Genomic DNA, 24,245 nt, shown 5'->3' with positions numbered 1-24,245 from the left:
AAAGAATAATTAAATTACACTAGTGCAATAGAACAAAAGAATAATCCCTACCTCTTAAAAGAGAGAACTTGGCTGCACTGTAGCAATGAATAGTGCACAGCCAAGTTCCCTTTCCACCGTTGATTTGCTACTTTTAGATCTCCCCCCTCCATTTTCCTTTCACTTACAGCCATACCTTTTCCTTCTCATCCGTCACTCCTTTTTCGCAACACAGACCTTTGATTCCATAGGATTTCACGGTGGCATCATTCCTCTGATCTCCTCTCTCAAGTTGATCAACCCCTTCAGGTTCCTCTCTTTTCCTTCCTTTTTTCTTTTTAATCTCAATTTTCCACAATTTGATTCCATATGATTTGTCTTAATTCTTCATTTGATTTTACTTTCTGGGTAGTTTTAATTAGGGTTTCTATTCATATGATTGTTGCGTTGTTTTTTAATTGGAGTTTCGGTTTACTAGGGTGTATACAATTGGGTGGAACTGATTGTTGGGTTGTTTTTAATCGGGTTTTGGATTCGCTGAGGTTTATTGAATTGGCTAACGGTGATGATTGATGGGTATTATGTACTCCAGATTATTTATTTCTGCCGATGATCAGGATTTGAGCATTTGCTGGTGTTGAAATGTCAATTCCACCCATTTTCATCCAACTCTCATTATCTGCTCATCTTCTACTCTCACTCATTTTCTCCTCCACCTCTTTCTCTTCCAGTTTTATCGTTTTTCATTGTATTCATTTTCACTTGACTACTTTCGTGGTTGAACCAATTTACTATATACACATAAAGTATGTGTCCATTTACCCAGTTTTTACAAGTTTTTAAATGCAATAGTCTCACAAGGGACCGCATTTCTGTCTTCCGCTGCTATATGTGATGTACCGCGGTCCCTTAACTTTATACTTCCTAACTCTATTGTCCGACATATTATTATTCGGCAGCATAAAAGCATAATCTCTACCACCCAAATTCTGGTCCGATCAATCTTATATCCCTACCTCATAAAAGCATAATATTGTCCGACATATTATTATTCGGCAGCATAAAAGCATAATCTCTACCAACCAAATTCTGGTCCGATCAATCTTATAGCACCAAAACAGAAGGAGCTGACATAGAATATCTACTTGTTTATGTTTAGCGATTCAATAATCCTGCTATTTGTGGAATTCCTAAAGACGATTAGCCAAAACAATGGCAGTAAGTCAAAATTTACATGTAGATTAGACTATGTAGACAAATGTTTTGGTCGGTAGTTTACCTTGAAGTGCCAGTAGCTTAAAGAATTCCAGCAAGGGTGAGAGCATCGTATGATACGACATTTCTGACAAAAGTTGCAGGGACTGTTTCAGGCTCTGGTTCCGCCACAACCGTAACCTTGCTTGATTTTCGAGCCCGGGATAGTGCGACATACAGCTGACCATGAGAGAAGCATGGACGCGGTAAGTACACTGTTGTATAAGCAGAACAAAAAATAATGGCATTTTATTAAGAAAAACTTTTAACTGGAGATTCTTAAGAAAAAAGATTATGATAAATATGCCCACTTTTTATTATTATTCAGACAATATACAATTTCCGTATTCTTGATCTTCTTGTCTCTCAAGTGATTTGAGATAATTTGCATGCCGTCCCAAGTAATTTTTAATGTCTTTATTCAATCCCTTATAGAGAAACCAATTAGAAATTATAACTCTTGAGAGTACAGTTTTAACATGCCCGATGATGGAAACCATTTTATTGTTTATTGAATTTCATATAAGCCTCTTTCCATAGTACACTTTTTATTATTAACTAGATCCATAGATATCGTCGTTTTTGCCATGTCGAGCTAAAAGGCAGTTCTAATGTCGATTGGTGCAGTCTAGATCATTAGAATTACTGTATTTGCGCATTGAATAGAAATCTGGGTGCACTGAACTGTCTATTGTTCTACAATTTCATTTTGATGGTATCCTTTCTTGTATGTTACTCCATTTTAGGGGCCCTTTCTGCTAATTTGTTATTGGCCCTATTATTCAGCCTCATCTTTGATACTTTATTAGAGCTAATTCATGACTTCTTGGTGCTTTCTACATAACTAATATTTTTGTTTTATTACTTAAAAGGCCTTTAGTTGGAGTATGTATTTGGCACCAATGTGGCGGAAGGCTTGGTGAAGGCAATCGACGCACAAGTCGCTCGAAGTGCATCAAGTAATCGTGAGGTATAATGTTCATTCATGGTTTTGATTTTTCTGGTTTAAAGATCCTTAAGAAAAAAAAGGGTCCGAGAATGTCAAACCTACTACTATAATTGGAACATGGTAAAAGCCTTTTTAAATGTTTTACATTTGTAATTAAAGAATTTCTAATATTTAAAACGAGCTTCACATCCTAATGGAGTAAGACTATGAGATAGAGTGAATTGTTCACATAAGTTTATGAAGGTTTATGTGATTGCCCACACTTTTATATTGCCTTCTTACAATAGCTCATCCTCGAATTTTCTTTTTAGTTTAAGAGGAGAAGGGGAAGTGGATGGGAAAGGCAATGGGAGAGAAAACAATTTATTCAATTTTGCTGGTCCTTATAGTATGTGTGTTTTTGTTTGTCGGAGGAAATTTGCGCGAAGTTCAATGAGAATTAGGTCTTTAGATTTTCATCCTTTTGACCCATGCTGATTTCCCCGCTACATTTTTTCATCTGATTTAGTCCAATTTTGTTACTTTTCCCAATATAGCCATTTGGTCTAAACTATTCAGTGTTATTATTATTGCTAAATTACTACTTCTGGTGTTATCCTTTCTATCACTATATTTTGCTTATTATATTAGATCTGTTATATGGGTGCTGATTACTATTGTTATTGTGACGGCCCCTGATTTGTTAGTGTTGCGTTCTTTGTTAACGAGTAGCGGTAAAGAGAAGTGTAGATGTAACTATAAGGTGAGGGCTCAAACATTATAATTCCTGCATTGTGTACTTCCCAGAGCTAGAGGTTTGCTGTTGGTAACGTTGGTAATTCGGTGACCGTCTAAAGCTTGTCCGTTTCCTTCAACTCTGCTGTCTATATTTTTTTGCCCTTTTTGAGAGTTTTTTGCGGTTTGTTCCTTTGGGTTTCGTGGATTTCCAGACAGTTACCCTTTCCAGATACCGGTTTGTGTTATGGACACCTAGCGGCGTTGCCGCTTTTCAATACGGCTGTCACTTTTATTGTGAAAATGAGTCTGGGATAGCTTTATTGATATGAGGAGTTAATGCTTGTGTTATTGTATGTCACATCACATTTATAAAATGTGCGAAAGTTGTGCGCAAAATAAAAGGGATGTTTTGGGTGCATTTGGAAGTATTATTGTGTGAATAAAGTTATTGGGTTTGTAGTAGGAAATAGAAGTGCTAGATTTCGATAATTTTTGAGTGGATATTAGGGTTTCTTGGCTTTACATTTCTTTTTTATTATTTTTTTTCTAGAAGTCAGTTATCTTCGTCTCCAGCGGAACTCGTATTCTATTTGACTAATTCCGATTCTATCTTTGTTGGGAAATTTTTGTGTCTTTGGTGTGTACGAAAAGTGTTGAGGCGGTGTGGTGTTGGAATTTCTGAATAGGGCCTCCTGAACAGGAGGTTTCGCCATTTGCAGTTATACATTTTCCATTAACCTCTCTAATTAATCGTTATGGGTTTACTTAAGATTCCAATAGTGCCCTAACGTAATGCACCTTATTGACCATGTGATTTTTTCCTGTGAGTTTAACCTACATCGCCTTTTACTTTGACGCTTTAATTCTTTCTTTTTGAGGGGAGTTTACCGGTGTGTTTTGGAACGCGCAGGGAGGTCAACCCTTAACGTCCAGATCAATGGCGGCTGCCAGACTTGCACTGAACGACTCGCTAACCAAAAGGTATGTGCACTTCTTACCTTGTAATCATAGCAACCCAAAATGAGTATCCGGGAACTTTACTGAGGTTTATGTACCATGGTAATATGCCGTTAACCGCAATGCTGATATGTGTTGTGCTTTCCGACAGATGTTGGGCACACCACGAATTTCCGCACACCTGCAGAGTCTATAAGACTACTGGGCACGGAGCCCTGCGCCACTCGGGGCTTAAAGTACAACATAACACTTGCAATGTGCGCCATTACTCCCGTTTTTTATGTTAAGGCGTGGCAAAAACGTGATCTACACAGGGGTAGATACGATGGGCTTCGTTTTGCTAGCTTGCTACGCACCATGAGGCATGTGTGGCCTGTATCGCCTTCTCAGGTACAACCGCTCTTAGTACCCAACGCTTTGCCTACTGCTTTAAAATTGTTAAACAAACTTCAGGGCTCCTATTTGGATGTAAGTTTATCTTGAAACTAGGGACCATACCTTAGTTTGCAGGCACTCGAATAACCTTTAGTGATTCTGTGTGCCTCTTATAAACAAAGACTAACTACGCCACCCAAACAAACTGTGTGGTCTGCTTTCTCGAATGGCTATGGATGATTCACGTGAAAACTACACCTATGTTTGGAAAACACTATAGCTGTGAAGCTTCTTGTATAGAGGAAGTATAACTTTGGGCTTGTCTGCTTTGAACTATAGTTCTTTTCTTTCCAAATTAACCCATAACTTGGTTACGATATGCAGCGTGCGTTTTATATATACTTCGTCGTCCCAATAAAATAAAATGATTAGTACGGGTGGATTATATGCTTTATGATGTTGAAGGGTAGCTGAGATGTTCAATTTTTTAATCTATATTGTTTTTTTTTACCCTGAATTTATTTGTAACTAGATTTTGCGCCCGTGCGTTGCACGGGTTTCAAATTTGATTCTCCTTTAATTGTTGTGGAACTTTTTTTACCATTTTAAACGGTGTTCACAATTATAAATATTAATTAACAACCATATACTATTTTACCGATAGTAGTTGTTGCCCGAGATAGCTGATTGTCTTGTTGGTTAATATTAATGATTTTACCTCTAGGTTTTTTAATTGTGACAAATCATTCAAAAGTGTAACCAATAAATCATGGAAATATCATATATAGCTTATAAAAACACACTTCAATCTTGCACGAGTTTACATCTAATAATTAATACCCAACACAGTACCCCTTATATAATCGGGTTCCGATCCACAAAACGTTATAGTGGATTAACGATGGATCTTAAAACATGAAGCTAAGTTCAAATATAGACTAACTAAGCCACTACCCCGCTCTCGTCTTGAAATGTTAGTTATTATCCAAAATCAGCCTCTTTGACTCCGTCTTGCGAAGGCATGATAAGATTACGTAGTAATCTTATAATATCAGTTCCTAGCTAATATTGTTATATTCTGTTCACCACCTTTGTAACCAATTTAGGATAGTTTATCAATTGTAAATCTATCATTATGGTAATTAGGTTATCCTAGCATATCCTTAAATGTCATATGAAATTCATATTAGGTCCCTAAAATTTTAATCGACCATAACAAATTTACCATATTATCTAATTCATTTCATGGTAAAGTATCGTTTTCGATTCATTGGTAATTCTTTATATTTTGTGATGTGAATGTTGTGTTTTGGCTTTAAATTTGTTTCAATTTGTTTGTTATGTCGATGAAAAGAAGGTCAATGAGGACACATGAAGAGGGACTAAGAAAGTAAGAAGGGATGAAGTGTAGAGGGGAAAAGCTGGTAAAAAAATGCAATGATGTCGTGAATTATCGACGCATAACATGAGTTTCACATACAATCCAGAATTAATCAATAATACTTGGGAGTTTCAGACACTCATTTCTTTTATAACTCTTTTGGTGAGAATAATACATCAAACAATTTTTTTTTTAAAAAATAGTAATAATAATACAATGGCTGGAAAGAATAAAAGATACGGAGTACTTGGTAGATATGTGAAAGACAATCGAAAGTAGTACGCAGTTGGATCCATATATTAAGATAAGTTATCGCACTTCCCGATCTGGTTGTCAAGAGAAATTCGATATATTTTTTGAGCAGCAACAGGCACCTTGCCTGACTGAAGCATAGGAAGGGCTTCAGCTCGGAAAGTGACGTTGAAGGACTCGATCACAGCGTCACAAAATTGGGTGGATTTTATGGCTGTGAGACACCCCAAAGCATCAGACAGACTCACATCGGGCGACGAGGGGTCAAACAACCACTGACACGATGGATATAACTCCGCAAAACTTTTCCCCTCGCCATGGCCATGCCCATGCCCGCACAACAGGGCAATGATCATGCTAATGCATACCATGCTTATGACTCCCTTCTTCAACCCCATTCTATAATATTGATTCTATTACTCGATATATTGTAGTATCCGTTTGTTGTTGCTTTAGTAAATAATAAAGGATATGAAGATTATTGGTATTTGATGTTGGATGATTCAGTTGTCATATAGCCAATTTAAGTTAATGTAGAATTATATCTCACTAAAATATGATATCTTATCAAATTCTCTATCTTTTAAGATTTATTTTAACTTTTAAAATAATTTTAAGCTTTAGTTTTAATAATATTAATTTATCACTAAAATATGACATCTTATCAAATTCTCTATCTTTTAAGATTTATTTTAACTTTTATTTATCATTATTTTAACATGTTTCAATGATTAACACCACAATTTGATAATATAAGATCCTAAAATCTTTTTTGAATCTATTCATATGTACACACTGTATAATTGTAGCTTACTCCCCTCGTTCTCATGCTATTTTATTATAATTATTATGTCGAATGAATTCTCCGGTCTCTGTCGTTTATATACCTCAGTGAAGATTTCGTTACGAAAATTGTTTTAAGTAATGATAATATTAGGATAAATTTGCGTCATAACTTTATTTTGTAATGTAATTGAGGATTTCATAACCGTAGTCTAAGTCGACCTATATGACGCAACAACTAAGCTAAGATTAGCATCTATAAATGACGCGACGGATGTGGGTTACTCTGCGGCTCTGCTTGCTTCTCCAATGTAGCAACTGATGTTCGTCACTAATTGTTGTATAGGATTAATTACAGATTATGTGCGTGTAATTTAAAGAAAATCAAACGTAAAATCAAAAATTTATCTCTACACATGACACTATCTAAATCCATATGAAATCAATAAAAAACCATGTCCAAAACTAACCCAAAAAAGATTTAACCATTAATCACACCACAAATTTGCGAAAGCCCCTGGCAGATCCATAATCTACTTTATGGGATGCACTTTTAAATTTTAAACATTTACATCAAACATCATTAATAAAAAGTTAAAAACCTTATAGTTATAATAAGATACTATAAAAAAAGCGACATACAATTCTTCCCGTACATAGCATAGGAATTCTGTAGCATTGGTTATGTATACTTGTATATACCTACACAGTACACATTAAAAATACTTCGTTAGTATCATAAATAAAACGAACTAAAGACTGAAAGAGACAAACAATAGGAATGAAACTAATGCTAATTATTTTCTGTATTGACTAATCCAATCATTCGATGTAACGAATTCAAAGTTAAAAACTTTGAAAATCATCAATATTCACACAACTAAAAAAATAAAGAAGAGCAAATACAATATAGAAGGATACAACAAATAGAATTGACGTGCAATTGTTCCTCAATTGATTTGTCTATTTATATCTATTTTAAGGTCAAGAGTTTTAGTCTATATAAGTATAAGACTTTTGGTACGATGAGAAGTGTTAAAACTTCTCTATCTTTTAAGATTTATTTTAATTTTTAAAATAATTTTAAGATTTAGTTTTAATAATATTAATTTATTTATTAATTTAATTTAAAATTATTTAGGTGTTTTAGAATAATTGGAGACTCTAGAATTGCCTGAAAAAAGCCTCTTTTATATATATATATATTGACTATGCCGAAAGAGTCTTCCAAATATTTTTTGGTTAATATTTTGTGAAAACCGTAAGTTTGGATGAAATTGGTGAAGTGAGAACTCATGTGCACCACATTCAGGACATAAAAGTCTAGGCTTTGGGGTTTGTTGATGGAATAAGCGTATCGTATTTAAGAAATCCTTAAACATGTAATGCTACACTTTGGCAACTATCAGGAATGGTGTAATGAAAACTGAAACTGTTGTTCAGAATGGTTAATATATCATAATTTAATCATCGTCATTTCTTTCACAAAACTCTTTTCAGCTTTACAACAGCTGAAGGATTGTGGTACCAATGTCTACGAACCGGTTAAGAGCTTCGGCACCCTTATGCCTTCTTCATATCTAGGTTATTACATGTTCCGACTCCCGTCGCCTCTTTATCTGTGGTTCAAAATATGTTTTGTTGTGTGTTTAATTTGACCTTTTGCTATTGGGTTTCCCTTCATCTGTAGTAGTGTTGCCTTCTTTGTTGTGGACAGTTTACTTTTGCTTTCTATTTAAAGAGTAAAAATATATATTAAACAAAATATTAGCGAAAAAAAAAACAGCAAAATTGAGATTATACCTCCAAAAAAATGTTGAGATGTAGTGATTTAAAGGATATAAATACATAATATTAGCAGGAAATATCAGCAAAAATACTTTAAAATGGAAGATATTTTGAAAAAAAAAAATAGTGAAAAATGTGAGGTAGTTAAGGTAGATATTTTTGGAATAAGAGAATGTCTTTGTGTGTTTGAGCAGGTTTGTTAGTGAAGCTGAAGGACTACTGTGAGTGGATGGACTACAAGGATTTCTGGAAGTTCGTAACGATAAGGAAGAAGGAATTAGAGACATTGCGAGCTAAGATTCCGTTAGCGTTATCGGAATGTGTGGATCCGCCAAAGTTCATACTTGAAGCGATGTCGGAGGTGTTTCCGGTGGATAAGAGAGGGGGCACGTGTAATGATTTAGGATGGGCGTGTGTGTTGTTGCTTAAATCGTTGATTCCGGTAGTGGTTGATACCGCGGTGGGAAAGGATAGATTGATATATAGTTACTCCCCTTTGTGAGGCGAGGGTGAGGGGATTCTGAGACTTGGAAGTAGAGTTTGGAGGAGCGTGGCGGAATTAAGAGTGTGAAGACGCCGGATGTTCGTGCATTTTTGCAGCATTTGGTTACGTTTGGGATTCTTAAGAAGGCGGATGTTGGACTTTATAGGAAGCTTGTTGTTAGGTCTGCTTGGAGGAAACAGATGCCTAAGCTTGCTGTTTCGCTAAGGCTTGGTGATAATATGCCTGGTATGGTTTGTTTTTGTGTTTTGTTTGGTGTTATATGTGATTTGAAGTTGTGCGGATCGAAATGTCGGAGGATAATGTCGTCTTATGTGTATTATTAGCTGAAGAATTTATGTTGTTTGATGTAAAGGTTGTGGTTTAGCGTTTTGTGTCTAAGATTCCATATTCTGACTGACTTGTCCTCATTCTCCTCAATCTCAGCTAAAATTGACTGAAAAATGTTGATTATAATTATTCTCAGTTCATTGATCTATGAGAGTGACATTAAATAGTTTAGATATATCATATATGGACAGTTTCGAGATATACTTTGTTGTGACTATGTTTGTGATGGTGTTTTGTAAATTGGTTGAGTTTCTGGTCACTGTGAATTAATAGTCATTCGATCCTGTTTTTGGTTCGGGTCAGCCGCTTCCCCTTATTGTAAAGGTAAGTACATTCGTATATCTTATCCCTACACCGCAAATTGGGGGGGATCCTTTCAGGCAATGGGGGAATGTGGGTATTGCTGTTGGATGGTGTACACTTTTTGGTGTTATTTGCTTGAATGTATTTGACTGTTGCTTATATGTAAGCTACCCATTCTCTTTGGTCTAGAAAAAGTGGGAGTATATATTACTGTAAGAGCTCAGTTTGAGGGTGTGAGCTTGGTGAAAATCGGGAAACCCTATGTAACTGTTTTGAAACCCCCTTTTGTTAACCAAATTTCTCTGGTAACTAATAACCAAATAATGACACGAAATCTATGCTGTTATCTTGTCGTCATTGAATTGATCTCGGCAATACGCTTTTAAGGCCTCACTTATGTCTGCCTCTATGCAAAATATTCTCTTAAATGCTTCTTTGGCGTTTATCTGATGCTCGAAGTTGCTTGCTATTTCTGCACAGATTATTTGCACGTCTGACGCAAATGAGCCCGAGGTTTCTCAGAAGAAGGAAATCACCAATGGGAGTGGGTCGAAACCAAGGAAAATATGGCGTTTTGCACGTGACTGGGAATTGAATTTAACGGTCAAAGATGCATGGCAGACCGATGGCTGGTGGGAAAGTATTGTCATCCAGAAACAACGTGGTGGGATTGTCCGTGTTGATTTTCCAGGTAATTATTGCTTTTGAACAACTCTTATGGAGGCTTCTTCTTTGGTGCCCCTCACTTTGTTGATGCCATTTTACTTTGAAGTGGTCAAGTAACCCGTATAATTAAATGATAAAATCCAAATATTAACGAGTAATAGATGTTCTCAGTGCTCATTTTACAATTTCGTACATCAAACCAAACTCGTGCTAAACTTAATCGTCATTCCGGGATATACGCGACATCTCCTGTATTGGCATGCCAAAACTGCAGAGAAAGCACTGCCTTTACCGGGCAGGTCTTTATCGGGTATCACTCACAGATTACTTTGACATCGCGTATACGCGACCTCTTGCAAAAGTCATCCACATTCTACCCGTTGTGCTGCACGCACTTGCCTAAAACCCCCAGCACCCCACGCTCTCCCTGTTTGGGAGCTGCCACACCAGAGGATCTACCTAATTGCTGACTGAAACATAGGCACCATTCTAGATTTACTCAACTATGTCACACTTCTGTTACCCTAAACAACAGGCTCAAAATCTACTGTTGTCCCTGCAATTATTATTTGATATGCTCAGATGGCTATTGCTATGCATTACATGTGCAGACCAGACTCCTTAAACGAGCAACGCTTTGGCCAACAACCAGCGCGCAACTGCCTACCTCATATTGCTCCCATCTCCTGCCATTGTTTGGAGGCAAATATACTCCAACACAGCAGCTGTCAGGCTAACCTGCAAACACTTTGACCACCCCTTGACGGCACAAGGCAAAGACTTGACTACAGCTTCTCTTTGTAATCCATCAGGTACCACGGTGTATGGTCTAAAATTAGGCTTTGTGGTCAAATTTGTGTATGCGCTTGCTGCTTGTTTGCATTGCTAACTGCAAATTAACATTAGCATTGTCGTACCCTTGTCACATACAACTGTTTTATAAAAAAAGGGCATATAAAAAAAAATAAGGGGAAAAGGGGGAAAAAAGGGAAGGGTCTTGTTAGTGTGATGCCTGCAAACATACATGTAGTGGGCCGATTCTGAGCCGAATATGGATAACAGGCTCCTGCTTTACATGTACTAATGTGAAACACTGATCGTTGTTGGCGTCTGATGAGTCATAGCAGCCTGCAAGTTAGGCACACCCACCTTTGGACGAGCGTCCCACACCGTGTAATTGGACTGTCCTTTTTGGCCCCAAATAGCTCTCGACGAAACTCAGATAACCAGTAGAACCCACGGTTTTTTTGTGCATACCCGTGTGTCTGCTTCCTGGATCCTCCCTTGCTGTACAAAATTGTCGTTCTTACCGTTACTGAACATACAGGATTTGCAAAGGTTCCCCGTCACGGTTCTATATAAAGGTAATAGAGTGCATTACAATTTACCTCCTCATCATCATCCTGCCTTGATCAAAACTCTCCAACTATTATTTACACACAAATACACTACCTCCCTAACATGAATACCTTCACATGCACACGCCCCTTCTTCCAAGATGAGGGTGACAGAGAAGAATTTATAGAGAAATATGAGGACTCGAAGAAAGGTCGCTTCAATTGCAAATGGATATTTGTAAAAGCGGATGTATAGAAGGCAATACCAGAAAATGGTGATACACAGCACCATCAGTCACTTGGTTTAGAGGTTGTGCTTTCTAATGTATTTAATCGGCTCTCAAAAGCTCATAAGAGAAATGTAGCAGAGGTTTGCAAGTGGTGGGCAGAACTGCTCCTTGTGGGACCGAAACATCAAAAGTACTTGTGGATTATAATAGTCAATTAGTTACAGAAAATGAACGTGGTTTGATCACGGCTCAAAGGGGTCAAAAGGTGGTGAAGATGTGTTGTGCATGCAGGGCATATACTACTAAAAGGGAAAAATACGAATTTCATCGTCGCCTAGAAAAAGCACACCCACTTGTGGAAGACTTCACTATGTGTCCTGAGGACAACTCTGGGAGCGAGGGTTACTACAATTCTGACTGTTAGGTTGCTGCCAATATAATTATAGTGCACCTGCCAACTCTATGTGTGTCTTTTTGTAAACAACTCTAATGATATGTTTTTACTCTTATTATGTATTAGGCTTATTTGTGGCACTTGTAAATTGTACTGCTAAGTTAATGTGTTGCAGGCGCATGCACACTCAGTCTGTATTTTGTACGCTATCATTTTGCAATGGAATGCTATGGATGACAAGTTTAGCTTTTTCTTATAACTGACTGGATTTCCCTAGGCTTTTTGCCGTAACACTAATCTGTAGATGCGTTCTTGTATTTTTTTTTTGGGTGGCAAAGCTTACCTAACCTCTTTTTTTCTGGGATCCTTTTAAAGTTAATGCCATTACAATTACCATTCATGAGCATGTATGTCTCTCGTAAAACAGGCACACTGGCAGTTGTACTGTTCTAGGCAAACCAAACGCCCCATATAAAGCGCCTGCATGCTACAACCAAATGCATGAACACGCTGTAGCCTGTATTTACCAAATGGTGGGGATCTACGACTTAATATGCAGGTATGTTGTTTCTGCCAGTTTAGATGCTAGATGCCATTTACTGATTGTACATTAGTTCCTTGGTCTGCCTTTTGTGCTTCTTGATGTTCCGTGCTTGAAGGGCAATTGTAATTCTAGCATAGCTTTTAGACTATAAGTCAGTAGACCGTTGTTAACCATTCGCATACCTGCCTAACTGGCGCGTTAACCCAGGACTCCTTGTGTATGATTGTTTTCCTCTATCAATTTGTGCTTAGAGCAACACTAAGGCTAACCTTTTAACACCGGTGTGGTGAACGAATGTCAGTGCTGCTGCTGCTTCTGATACTTGCGTGCTCCTAACATATTATTTGCAGCTTCCTGTTCCCCTTCCTAAGTTTAGTGCGATCAGAGAGTACTATATATAAAGCGTCCCACCTCTAGCGTCGGTTATGCGTTTTTTGACTGGGTATGTGTATCAGTACGGGGTTTGAGTCTGATTACATGCTATCTTACTGGGTTAACTGCTGCTAAATCACATAATCAAGCGGTGCAGGTACATGGCCGTTGTAGTTTTAAGCGTTCTTGCAGAGCTCTCAGTTTGGCTGATGAAATGCGTATATAGCGAAGCATATCCTTATTTGCGTGACAGGCGGCATGGCCTATCCCTGCCCACTGCCACCCACACCACACGTTGTCACATCTGAAGATTGCCCAGGCACCAATCGTAGAAAGGCTGCCATTTCTCAAAGTAAACACAATTCTTGAATAGATCTCTAACGAGCTATTTGAATTAGGAAAGGCAGCAGAAGAAGAGAGAAAAGGAGAGAACGGGAGAAAGAGGAGCCAGATTGTGGGGCGATGAGAGAAGGAACTGGCTAAAACGCCCGTAGACTCTGACGTGATTCAAAGTAAGTTTATCTTTCCCGGACTGTTTCTAATTTCCAGGAAAATGCCCATCATTAAAAGACCTGTTGGCGTATAGGGACTGTTTTCTTCACAATTAAAATGTTTTGTAACCCAATTTCTAAGCTCACGTTGTCGTCGGAGGAGGATGAGGGGAAGAGGCAGAGGGTAGGAAAACTTGTTTTAATCTAGGAACACGTGTGTGGGTAATCGTTGAATTAAATCGTACACAGGCCACCTGCCTGTACAACAGCAGCACCCGTTATCAAATTAACGTTATAACGTTGAGGTCCCTTTTTGGATGGCAGTTCATTGCCAAGTTGCCGATTTAAGAAACCTGTTACCTTTTATGCGTGTGCTACGTACTGTAATGTTTACAATTTTGCTTAATAGGCTAGGCTCAATTAACAACTGGCACCGCTTTTTAGTTTTAAAAGGACAAACGATGACGGCCAAATAAGGCACCACACATACACCGTAATTATTTATTTCAGACAATACCACTGTTATAAGGACTATTCTATGCTTGTATCTGTAGGTGACTTTTTATTATAGAGGACCATGGACGCGTTCTCCGTTGTAACTGTACGCCTTGCCATAGACTTAAGGATATGCACAAGGCTTAATAAGTCCTTAATAGCGTAAAATAAAAATTGTGTCATAACCTTACTGTTTATTGTTATAACTAATAGTGTTCAAGTCTTCTATTTGTACATAGAGTAAGTTTAACCTCTCTGATTTGTCCCAAAAACAGTACTATTACTTGTAACACATGCATTATTTTTTTCCTATAAGTCTACTAAATAAATGCGTACGTTTTTCCCCCTTGCGTAAGTTACGATGGTGTTTGAGGTTTTCCGGTTATGGTCGCCATACAGATAGGTGTGTGTGGCAAAATGTTCATGCACCTAAACATTCGAAGCGAACGTAATACATTAATTGATGCATCAGAATTCGAGGTTGTAGAGCATGCGACGTACCACAAAGAGAGGTGTCCGGATGACCAACAAGACGGTTTCCCAAATACACGAATTATGCTAACCACAACTCCACAGAAAAATAAGAGGTCACACAAACCAAGTACTATGCCCATTACCTAACACTATAACACCCAATAGTCAACCTAAATAACACAACCCCCTTAATTGTGCAAAAAAGGAGTGGACTGCAAGGGGTGATTCAGACTGCCGTTAAACATGGATAGAATTGTAGAGATGATGCAACTAATATGATATCATACACAAACTTCTCTTCAATCTAACAGCCAATAATCATATCAACTTGGTCATGATCTAACTAAATATGTTGGGAGGAGTGATAGCATTAGATATTTTTCTTCTGTTGGGAAAAAAATGTGGACATTTAGCCTGAACTAATATATGCAAAAAAAAAAACGATTACACTCGACTCCCGCCACATATATATTTATTTACATCCGTTTACAAGAGTGTTGTACTTGTTTAGACAGTATTATTGATTTTGGACAGGAGTGTTGTACTTGTATTTGTATTATTGATATTGGACTCCTAATGGCCTATTGTATTTAATATAATTTGGGGTCTCGCAAATGAACGGCGCATGTATTACTTAGTGATATTCACTGGTTAAACTTGGTTTCAAACAACAACGCTTGTCCACTTCAATCCGGGATTCCCCTCCGACGCTGATAGTGTGCAATCTCTATTAGTGTCTCAACTTAAATATGTTTTTACGCTGCGATTCATAATACCAGCCCCAACACAACAAAAAAAAAAGAGATTAAACTTGTATAAACTTAAGTCAAATTTGTAATGGTAAACATATCGTTGTAATTTTTATTTTATTTTTAAAAAAGGTGGTGAGCGAGAATGTTTTATCATTACTAATTATACGTTTAGATAACAGCCGAACTGACCCATTACAGAACTAACAATTAAACACGCCTTATCCGTGTAAAATAATAGTTAGCATCTGATCTACATAGATGTTGTACTTGTACTTGTTTAGATGGTAATAATAACATTTAACTTTAGACAACCAATGTACCCTTTAATTGTTTATATATATACATGGGTATATGTATGCTAAATTTCTATATCCTCAGTGACTAAACACCAAGGGCATACCAAAGGGTAAAGCTTACTCAGTACAAAGTAGCATGGATAATGCAGCAGAGCATACACCAGGATCTTCCTCCGCCTCACCAAAGGTATATTATGCCCATATGATTACATTTGCATTACTTTGGTTAATATGTACACAAATATTTGCACTTCTTCCTTAACAAAAAAAACACTCTATAGGCTACCTTTAAATAGTCTGTTTTGTGCATTCTTCTTTGTTATGCTTTATACATTCTTATGGAAAAAACTAAAATAAAAAATACGTCTGTCTGGCGAATAGTTCTTACTACATGGTTATGTCACCAACTGCATCTTACTATCTCTGTGTTTAAGATACATGGTGTAAACTAGATGAAAACAACAAAACAAAATGTCGTACCTAGACAATAAATTATGTGCCTTGATGTGGTCAGCCTTTGACAATTAAGGTAAACATCCTGAAATTCACAGTTTGGTTCATCAACATAAAACTATTCTTTGTGTTTTATTATTTTATTCATCTGTATACATGTATGGGTATATGTACAGCTCTATCATTTCCTTTTTTATAATTTAGTTTTCAATTACATCAATGATTCACCAATGATTCTGATATGATTACATCCATTTAGGGCTAAGGAAATATACATCCATTTAGGGGTAGGGAAATATACATCCATGTTAGTTTTTTTCGTGTCCATTCATAAATATTGAAGAAATGATAAAAGGGGTAAGGATTGGCTAACATGACTACATCCATTTAGATTTTGATCATTTCAAGTTTATAATAATTTGTACAAACCACTCAATATTACATTGGTTATGTCTAATGTCTTATTTGAAATGTGCAGAGTTCAAATCTGTGCTTTCTTAGAATAACTTGCTCAAAAATACCCCAACTAAAAACCATAGAAGTTTAGCCTAGATCAATGTTCCTGCAGTTGGAGCTGCTTGTTTATTTGCAAACCCATAGTCTCGCAGCACATCGAGCTAACCTTAGATCCGTCTAACACGTATTTAAAGTGAATTGCTTCACGCACACCTCTGCACGTTCCCTTTATCACGAGTATGCACCATTATTTTTTTCGAGACGACTTCTTACTATACAGAAAAATAATTAAATTAAGGGTCATAGGTCCCGCACCTACGCAAGTAGTAATTCCTTTCAACCCTTGATTGAGCAAATAGCGAGAATGCTTAAGATTCTCAAGCCCCGAATACCGGCACGTAAATGGGACCGATAATAGTGTATACCTTTCGGTCCGCCCTGAGGAAGGTGAACAAGTTGCCTTCATATACACTGGTGGCCCACCCGTAACCCCGAGGAATCATGTGAGCATGCGGCTATGCAAGCTGTTCGCGATATCATGACCAAATACAATGTTACAGTTAAAGATTTTACCCACTCCAAGAGGGAACTGTTGCAGAGGTTTGGTGGCCTGTATAGGTTGAAACGCCTAGAATTACAGGAGCTTATGAAAGGCCGTACTAACACCCCGCTGAATGAAGAGCCCCCAAATGCCTGTTCAGGTACTCCAAAAAATGTGGCTCTTGATTGTGTTTCCTTATTGAGGCTCCTAAATCAAAAGTTTCCAATACACTGTACAACATTGGATGTTCTCCGGCATGGGAAAGACCGGTATACTGCATTCATGACCGTGTCCCTCCCTGGGGTGGTTATTGGGAAAAAAGACATAGTGAGTGACTGCTTCAGCTTTCCCGAACCTGCAAAAAATGACGTAGCTAAGAAGGCGATCGAATATGTCATACCAATACTTAACCTTGAGATCATAGATGCAAACTATGATACTCCTGACACCAATCGTGTTACCCTCGATTCAACACTGGAGCGAGAAAGTTACCTTGCTGTAAAAGCGCGCCTAACAGGCATAGAGGAAGAATTTGAACCATCATGCTTACTCCTTGAGGAAGGGGCCACCACGCCACGTGCCTCTGCTTTTCAGATCCCTCGCCCCAACGGCCCCCCTCCACCACCTAAAAAAATGAAATTGTGTGCGACTTGCGAGCATAGGGCACATGTTCGGCCTGCACGAGCAAAGCCCCCCCGCTATTTTAGGGTTTCTAAGAATGTTGAGTCGATGTTTGACCGCTTCAAAAAGGCATAACTGCATGCCATGCTAGAAGACCTAAGAATGAAATGAGTGTGTGGCTCGCGTACCGTTTTGGCAATAAACCTTTGATATGGAACGCTTAGAACTTCACTAATCCACTATTTCATAATCCTAATAGATAGGGATGAACTTGTAACTTTTTGACACTATAATAGTGTTTGTATATATTTGCTGCGTGTATGTTTCGGTAGGTTTATAATGTATTTTGAATGAATGTTTTTAAAGCTTGCTACTACTCGGTTGTAATACTATGTTCACTTTTCTCATAATGAAAAATGTGTGAAGCAACATTGTCGCGTAGTCCTGTACATTTCTTCAAATTGGGTTTAAAATTTTGTCATTAATTAGCAAATGCACAGACGCATTCCTTTTCGTTATGTAAACAACTCAATTATAGACAAGAAAAAAAGGGCAAGGTAAGCCAAATAGAAAGCACACATAAAAATAAAAAAAAGGAGTAACTAGAAAGAGAAGATAAGGAAGAGAGTAGGACGAACTGAACATGTAATTACCTGCTGCAAATTTTGGAGACAAGCAGTATATTACTTGTAGTGGTCGGAATAGCCGGTAGTTTTTTTCTAGATGGTGGCAAGTTCCCCAGCTAAACAAACAAAAAAAAAATAAAAAAAATAAAAAAAAAAATAATAATAATAATAATGCATACGCATACGCATACCAGGAAACTTTTTATGCTTCCAAGACATATTTAATGATCATAGCTTATTATAGGACTGGGTACTTAAGAAGCCTAGCCATAACAGTTCGTCATTCTTGTGACCATATTCCATGCATTTCTGGGAAAACATGTATTTCTTAGTTACGGTGTAACCATTTCGCATTTCGCATATGGAACTTACTGTGTGTAGTGTGGCGATTAACCGAGCATCCGCACCTAACAAAACAGCCTACCATCTACCCATGCTTTGCGAGCCTATAAATGCCCCGGTCTCTTGAGCATATAGTTGTTCCGTAGTACAAGTCCCCCTAAGCTTTGCCTAAATTTCATTTCTTAACTAATGGTGCCACAGGTACGGGGAGGTTGCTCCTTAACAGACGACCGCGGATAGAGGCCTACTTACAATCGCCCCTCCACCTAGGCCGAGTTATGCGTGGCGCAAAGCAAACGAGCGTAACGACAATTATTTATGCGACCGTCTTTGAAATAAGGTACTGTGCGTCCTGTGTGCATTCCTTTTGCTGTTGATACAAAAAAATTCAGCTAACCCAAATACTCACCCCTGCAGCAATGTGCCTGAAACACCTATACAGCCGCAGCCTAAAAGACGAAGAAAGGCCCAAATCAACCGACAGCCGAGTAAGTTCCATGAACACTTTGTTGTTGATGTTACTGCAACATCGTGTGAACTAATACTGCTGCTAACTTTCTTATGTCCACTTCATACGCAGGGTTACCTGCAGCTCACGCGGCACAACCGTTACCTACAGAGCAATTGAAGTTGCCGCACGGTGGGGTATGTGTTAAGTGCAACGCACAAAAGTTTGCATACGAAACCCCGTTTTTCTGCTGTGCTAATGGAGCTATTCAGTTACCTACAAATGCATATCCTCCTGCATTAGTGCGCTTGTATACCTCCCCTGATGAGGATGCAGTTCATTTCCGCGCGTACGCAAGGATGTACAACAATCTCTTTGCTTTTAGCTCTATTGGCGGAAATTATGTTGCATCCACCCTCAAAGGTATTTATGTCTTTACTCTCCATGGCCAAATATATCATCACGTACCTACTTTACTTCCCAATGATGGTAGGCCAAAATATCTACAACTTTATTTCTATGATGGGCGGCATGAGGCGCTTAATCGAACTGGTTTCTTCCCAGAGGTAAGGGGAGATATAGTTAACACCCTAATGCAGATTACCCAGTCCAATCCTTACACGCGCTTCTTTCGATCCCTTAAAGAATTACCCATAGATGAAAATACCCAAATAAAACTAAACAGAACACCGTTTTGGACCAAGCCGAGTGTACAACGATCCACGTCGATGAAGTATTTGTTATTTGACGGAAAGTTCATCGTCTAGCGAGTCTAGCACCCCGCATATAATCAGAATCGTAAAGGACAACCAGTCCCATCGAATAATGCACTACTATGGTTGTTATGATCCTTGCGGTACCCATTGCTTTTCCCGTCTGGGGAATGTGGGTGGGTGCAAGGGCTCCGAAAAGTAACCCCGGCCACGACCCAAACAGAAAGCCACGCTCCTGACAGGGCGTCTTTAGAACTTACACAAACCGTCGAAGGCCTATTAGAAGATGAATTAAACCGTATGTAAACTTACAAGTATTTATTTATTATTTATTCCCTGTGCATCACTCTTCAGTTAACGTGTTTTGACATTTTGACATGGTATATACACTTACTGTTTTGTTGCCCTTGAATAAAAAAATAGGCGTCGAGCAAGGCTATGGTCCAAAGGATAAAATTATATCGTGCCGGCAATATTACTGCTACAAGTTACAAAACCGCCCCGGTAATATGCTCCTGCGGACAGGTCGGTGCTTCCAACAGTATGTGGTGGACATGTACGTTAAAATCGAAAACACGCGGCTTGATTATTTCAGAAATAATCAAGAGACGATAAGGGCTGAATTATACCAGGGAATTATTGATCTTTGTCGGAACGGGTGAATGCGGCAATGAACGTTGGCAAGAGAGTGATTCGCCACCGACTTTCTTGGGGGACCTCGGGACATGAAAAAAGATATCCGAATTCAATGGCCTTGGTACATAGGTTTGGAAAACCTGACCTGTTTGTCACTATGACATGCAATCCTACCTGGCCCGAAATAAAAGACCACCTAGCACCAGGAGAAGAGGCTCAGAATCGGCCGGACTTAGTTGCAAGAGTTTTCCGTGCTAAGCTTTTAGCTCTGAAGAAACAGATTGTGGAAAAGCACATTTTTGGAGAAGTTGCAGCTTACGTATACGTGGTTGAATTCAAGAAAAGAGGCCTCCCCCATGTACACTTCCTGATAATTCTAAAAGACGGGTATAGACTGAAATGTCCGGCAGATTTTGACAAATTTGTCTCTGCTGAAATACCGTCAATGGCTAACCCTGCCCTCCGTAAGACTGTGCTTAAACACATGATGCACGGTCCTTGTGGCAAACTTAATCCTGCATGTTCATGCATGAAGCATGCTAACAGTCCTGGGTGTTGCAAATACGAATACCCAAAGTCCTACACATCTGACACAACAGTTAATGGTGTTGGATATCCCGAGTATAGAAGGCGGAACACAGGCGAAAAGGTGCTTATCCGGGATCATGAACTAGACAACAGATGGGTTATCCCGTATAACCCATACTTGTTGGCTTTATTCGACTGTCACCTGAATGTTGAGGTATGCTCAACAATGCATGCAGTCAAATATTTGTATAAGTATATATACAAAGGCCACGACAAAATTTCCTTTAGTGTTACGGATGTCGAAGAACCTATAGCAATAGATGAAATAGCGCAATTCCAATCAGGACGATGGGTATCTCCGTGCGAAGCAGCTTGGCGGATATTCGGATTTGATTTATTTGAAACACACCCACCAGTAATGCCCCTGCAAGTGCACCTACCCAACATGCAGACAATACGGCTGAGATCAACAGATAACTTGGCTGATGTAATTGCTGATGAGAAAAGGAGTCGCACCCCTCTTACTGAGTTTTTCAAGAAAAGCGCAATTAAAGACTGCCCCAAACTATTATACGGGGAGTTTACTGAACATTATCGTTGGGATACTGGAACCAGAACTTGGGAAAAAAGGAGAAACAAAGTTATTGTGATTGGCAGGCTTGTTTTTGTAGCACCGGCTGAAGGGGAGGGTTTTTTCCTAAGACTTCTGCTCCTACACATCCGGGGTCCTACATCATTTGAGTCATTGAAAACAGTGAACGGGTATATATGTGCAACATTCCAGGAGGCAGCACTCCGACACAGGCTGCTTGAAGAAGAAGATGCTGCTGAGCTATGCATGGCGGAGGCTTCTGCAGTACAAATGCCTACAGCACTTCGTCGCCTTTTCTCAACATTGCTCATTTTCGCACAACCAAAGGATCCATCTTTGTTATGGGATACACACTATGAATCATTGTTAGACGATTTTCGACTAAAGTTCCCAGCCGACCCACGGAAAGTTAGCCAGCTAACAGCTCGTTCAGTGGAGAGGTACTTAGAAGCTATGGGGAAAACTATGGCAGAGTTTGGTCTGGAACATCTAGATACTTGCAACGATGATGAAATGAGGTGCACTAGAGATATAGTTGATGCCCTTGACGCAGCAATACCTGAGGACTGCACGTTATGTAAGGCACTCCTAAATTCAGCTCAGAAGGAGGCGTTTGACACAATTATGGAACATGTACGTATGTCTAAACCAGGTGCATTCTTTGTAGATGGGCCGGGTGGTACTGGTAAAACCTTCCTGTACAAAGCGTTGTACGCTGAAGTACGCCTAATGGGGCAGATAGTCCTGCCAACAGCATCATCAGGCATAGCTGCAGCGAACATACCGGGCGGGCGAACCACCCATTCACAATTCAAAATTCCCTTGGAATGTGACATATCTTTAGCATGTGACATTCCTAAGCAAAGTAGTCTCGCTGCGTTGATTCGGGCAACAAGCTTGATAATCTGGGACGAAGCTTCGATGTCAAAGCGGCAGAATATTGAGTCTCTAGACCATCTGCTCCGAGACTTATGTAACCCAAAACAGATTTTTGGTGGGAAAATCGTTGTGTTTGGCGGTGACTTTAGGCAAACACTTCCAATCCTACCCCGAAAGTCGCAACGTGAGGTATTGGAAGCCAGTTTGTTCAGCTCACACCTCTGGCCAAAGTTAACGAAGTTTAGCTTATCTGAAAATCTCCGTGCAAGAGATGATCCTGAATTTGCACGGTTTTTGCTTGCACTTGGTAACGGCGAGTTGCAAACCAAGGAATATGAAAACATTGAACTACCAGATGGGCTGGTCAGGGTGCTGGACAGGGATGACCCAAACCCGATAAGCGGTTTGGCGGCACTTGCATTTCCAGAATTGGACCTTGGCACATTTGATCCCGACATCTTTACAAATCGAGCGATTCTGACACCGCTAAACGACGATGTGGATGCCATTAACGATGCTCTGATTGACAAGTTCCCCGGCAAGGCTGTAACCTACACAAGCCACGATTCAATGTTAGATGATACCTGTGCAGTTTACCCGGCAGAATTTATCAACAAACTAAATCCGGGTGGAATGAGTCCTCACAAACTTATTCTTAAAGAAAATTGTCCTGTTATTCTGATCCGGAACCTCCAACCATCATTTGGCTTATGCAACGGCACACGCCTGATTTGCAAGAGATTTTTACCGAACACAATTGAATGTGTCATTATGACGGGCCAACACAAAGGAGACTGTGTACTTATACCACGCATCAAGCTTCGGCCAGCTCCTTCAGCTAACTATCCTTTTCAGTTTCAAAGAAATCAGTTCCCTTTAAAGCTGAGCTTTGCAATGTCAGTTAACAAGTGTCAGGGACAGACTTTAAGTCAGGTAGCAGTGTACTTACCGCGTCCATGCTTCTCTCATGGTCAGCTGTATGTCGCACTATCCCGGACTCGAAAATCAAGCCAGGTTACTGTTGTGGCGGCACCAGGGCCTGAAACAGTCCCTACAACTTTTGTCAGAAATGTCGTATCATACGATGCTCTCACCCTTGCTGGAATTCTTTAAGCGACTGCCACTTCAAGGTAAACTACCGACCATAACATTTGTCTACATATTCTTTTATTCCATTTAAGATCAACAATGATATGTGGCGTTTTCTTTCATTTTTCAGTAGAGTAATTTTGACTCACAAACAAGGGCACGATACATTTGGAATTCGACATTTGCGGTAAAGTTTCAATGCCTGCCACTGCCATGCGTAAGAATACGTAGCCTGTACTCTCGTCTAAGCGACATTATTCTGCTGCTAGATTCTTCCCTGAAGCATCTTTAAGCTGGATGTTGGTGTTTTTTGCACACTCTGCCAACTGTTGTAAATTACCTTGCTCTGCTTGTTGTGTGTACTGAAAGGTGGTCACTAGAACATCAGACAAATGAATGTCAGATTTAATAGTATGTTTATGAGAACAACTTCTTCCCCTCTATGTAAACAAAATATGAAATCTTGCATAGTTGGTATTAAAATTATCTGGTGTAAAACATTCTATTTAACACACTTAAACGTCCTCACCTTAAAGGGTGTTTTTTACTTTTCCAAAAAAAAAAATAGAGAAGAAAAAAAACATACTTTGAGTGTGAGCCCAAAATTATCAGAACCTCACCAAAGCAATTTGTAAACTTTGGCTGATATTCAATAAAACTATCTATTAACCACCGTGACTATATTTAACGTAACATCATA

At 38.9% G+C, this 24,245-nt stretch overlaps 1 protein-coding gene and 3 long non-coding RNA genes across 6 annotated transcripts; all 4 read left to right on the top strand.

Annotated features, from left to right (window-relative positions):
- Window positions 1–95: 95 nt before the first annotated feature.
- On the top strand, window positions 96–2,204 carry LOC141626784 (uncharacterized). Its single transcript, XR_012536364.1, has 3 exons — window positions 96–288; window positions 1,332–1,439; window positions 2,106–2,204. It is a non-coding gene; the product is annotated as an uncharacterized LOC141626784 (long non-coding RNA).
- A 640-nt stretch (window positions 2,205–2,844) lies between these two features.
- On the top strand, window positions 2,845–8,880 carry LOC141626782 (uncharacterized). Of its 2 annotated transcripts, XR_012536362.1 has the most exons (5): window positions 2,845–2,924; window positions 3,810–3,880; window positions 4,008–4,246; window positions 8,148–8,231; window positions 8,630–8,880. It is a non-coding gene; the product is annotated as an uncharacterized LOC141626782 (long non-coding RNA). The 2 variants fall into 2 exon arrangements; XR_012536363.1 differs by lacking the exon at window positions 8,148–8,231 and having other exon boundaries at window positions 8,630–8,877.
- An 81-nt stretch (window positions 8,881–8,961) lies between these two features.
- Window positions 8,962–15,864, top strand: LOC141626781 (uncharacterized). 2 transcript variants are annotated; one of them, XR_012536360.1, is made up of 6 exons: window positions 8,962–9,165; window positions 10,051–10,261; window positions 10,848–11,048; window positions 12,625–12,756; window positions 13,517–13,625; window positions 15,704–15,864. It is a non-coding gene; the product is annotated as an uncharacterized LOC141626781 (long non-coding RNA). The 2 variants fall into 2 exon arrangements; XR_012536361.1 differs by lacking the exons at window positions 12,625–12,756; window positions 13,517–13,625; window positions 15,704–15,864 and adding an exon at window positions 11,564–11,712.
- Window positions 15,865–20,569: 4,705 nt separating this feature from the next.
- On the top strand, window positions 20,570–24,025 carry LOC141632611 (uncharacterized). Its single transcript, XM_074445143.1, has 2 exons — window positions 20,570–23,586; window positions 23,676–24,025. Exon 1 carries the CDS (start codon window positions 20,570–20,572, stop codon window positions 23,567–23,569), a length of 3,000 nt encoding a protein of 999 aa, XP_074301244.1. The 3' UTR covers window positions 23,570–23,586; window positions 23,676–24,025.
- The last annotated feature ends 220 nt before the right edge of the window (window positions 24,026–24,245 follow it).

This window comes from Silene latifolia, chromosome Y (assembly GCF_048544455.1).
Source record: "Silene latifolia isolate original U9 population chromosome Y, ASM4854445v1, whole genome shotgun sequence".
In the NCBI taxonomy this organism is placed as follows: domain Eukaryota; kingdom Viridiplantae; phylum Streptophyta; class Magnoliopsida; order Caryophyllales; family Caryophyllaceae; genus Silene; species Silene latifolia.
The sequence above is the reverse complement of the archived record's forward strand: the minus strand, read 5'-3'. Positions and strand labels throughout refer to the sequence as shown.

What these genes read in the sequence shown, in the direction of transcription:
- LOC141632611 (XM_074445143.1), top strand. Translation starts at nt 20,570, where the DNA reads ATGGCCTTGGTACATAGGTTTGGAAAACCTGACCTGTTTGTCACTATG.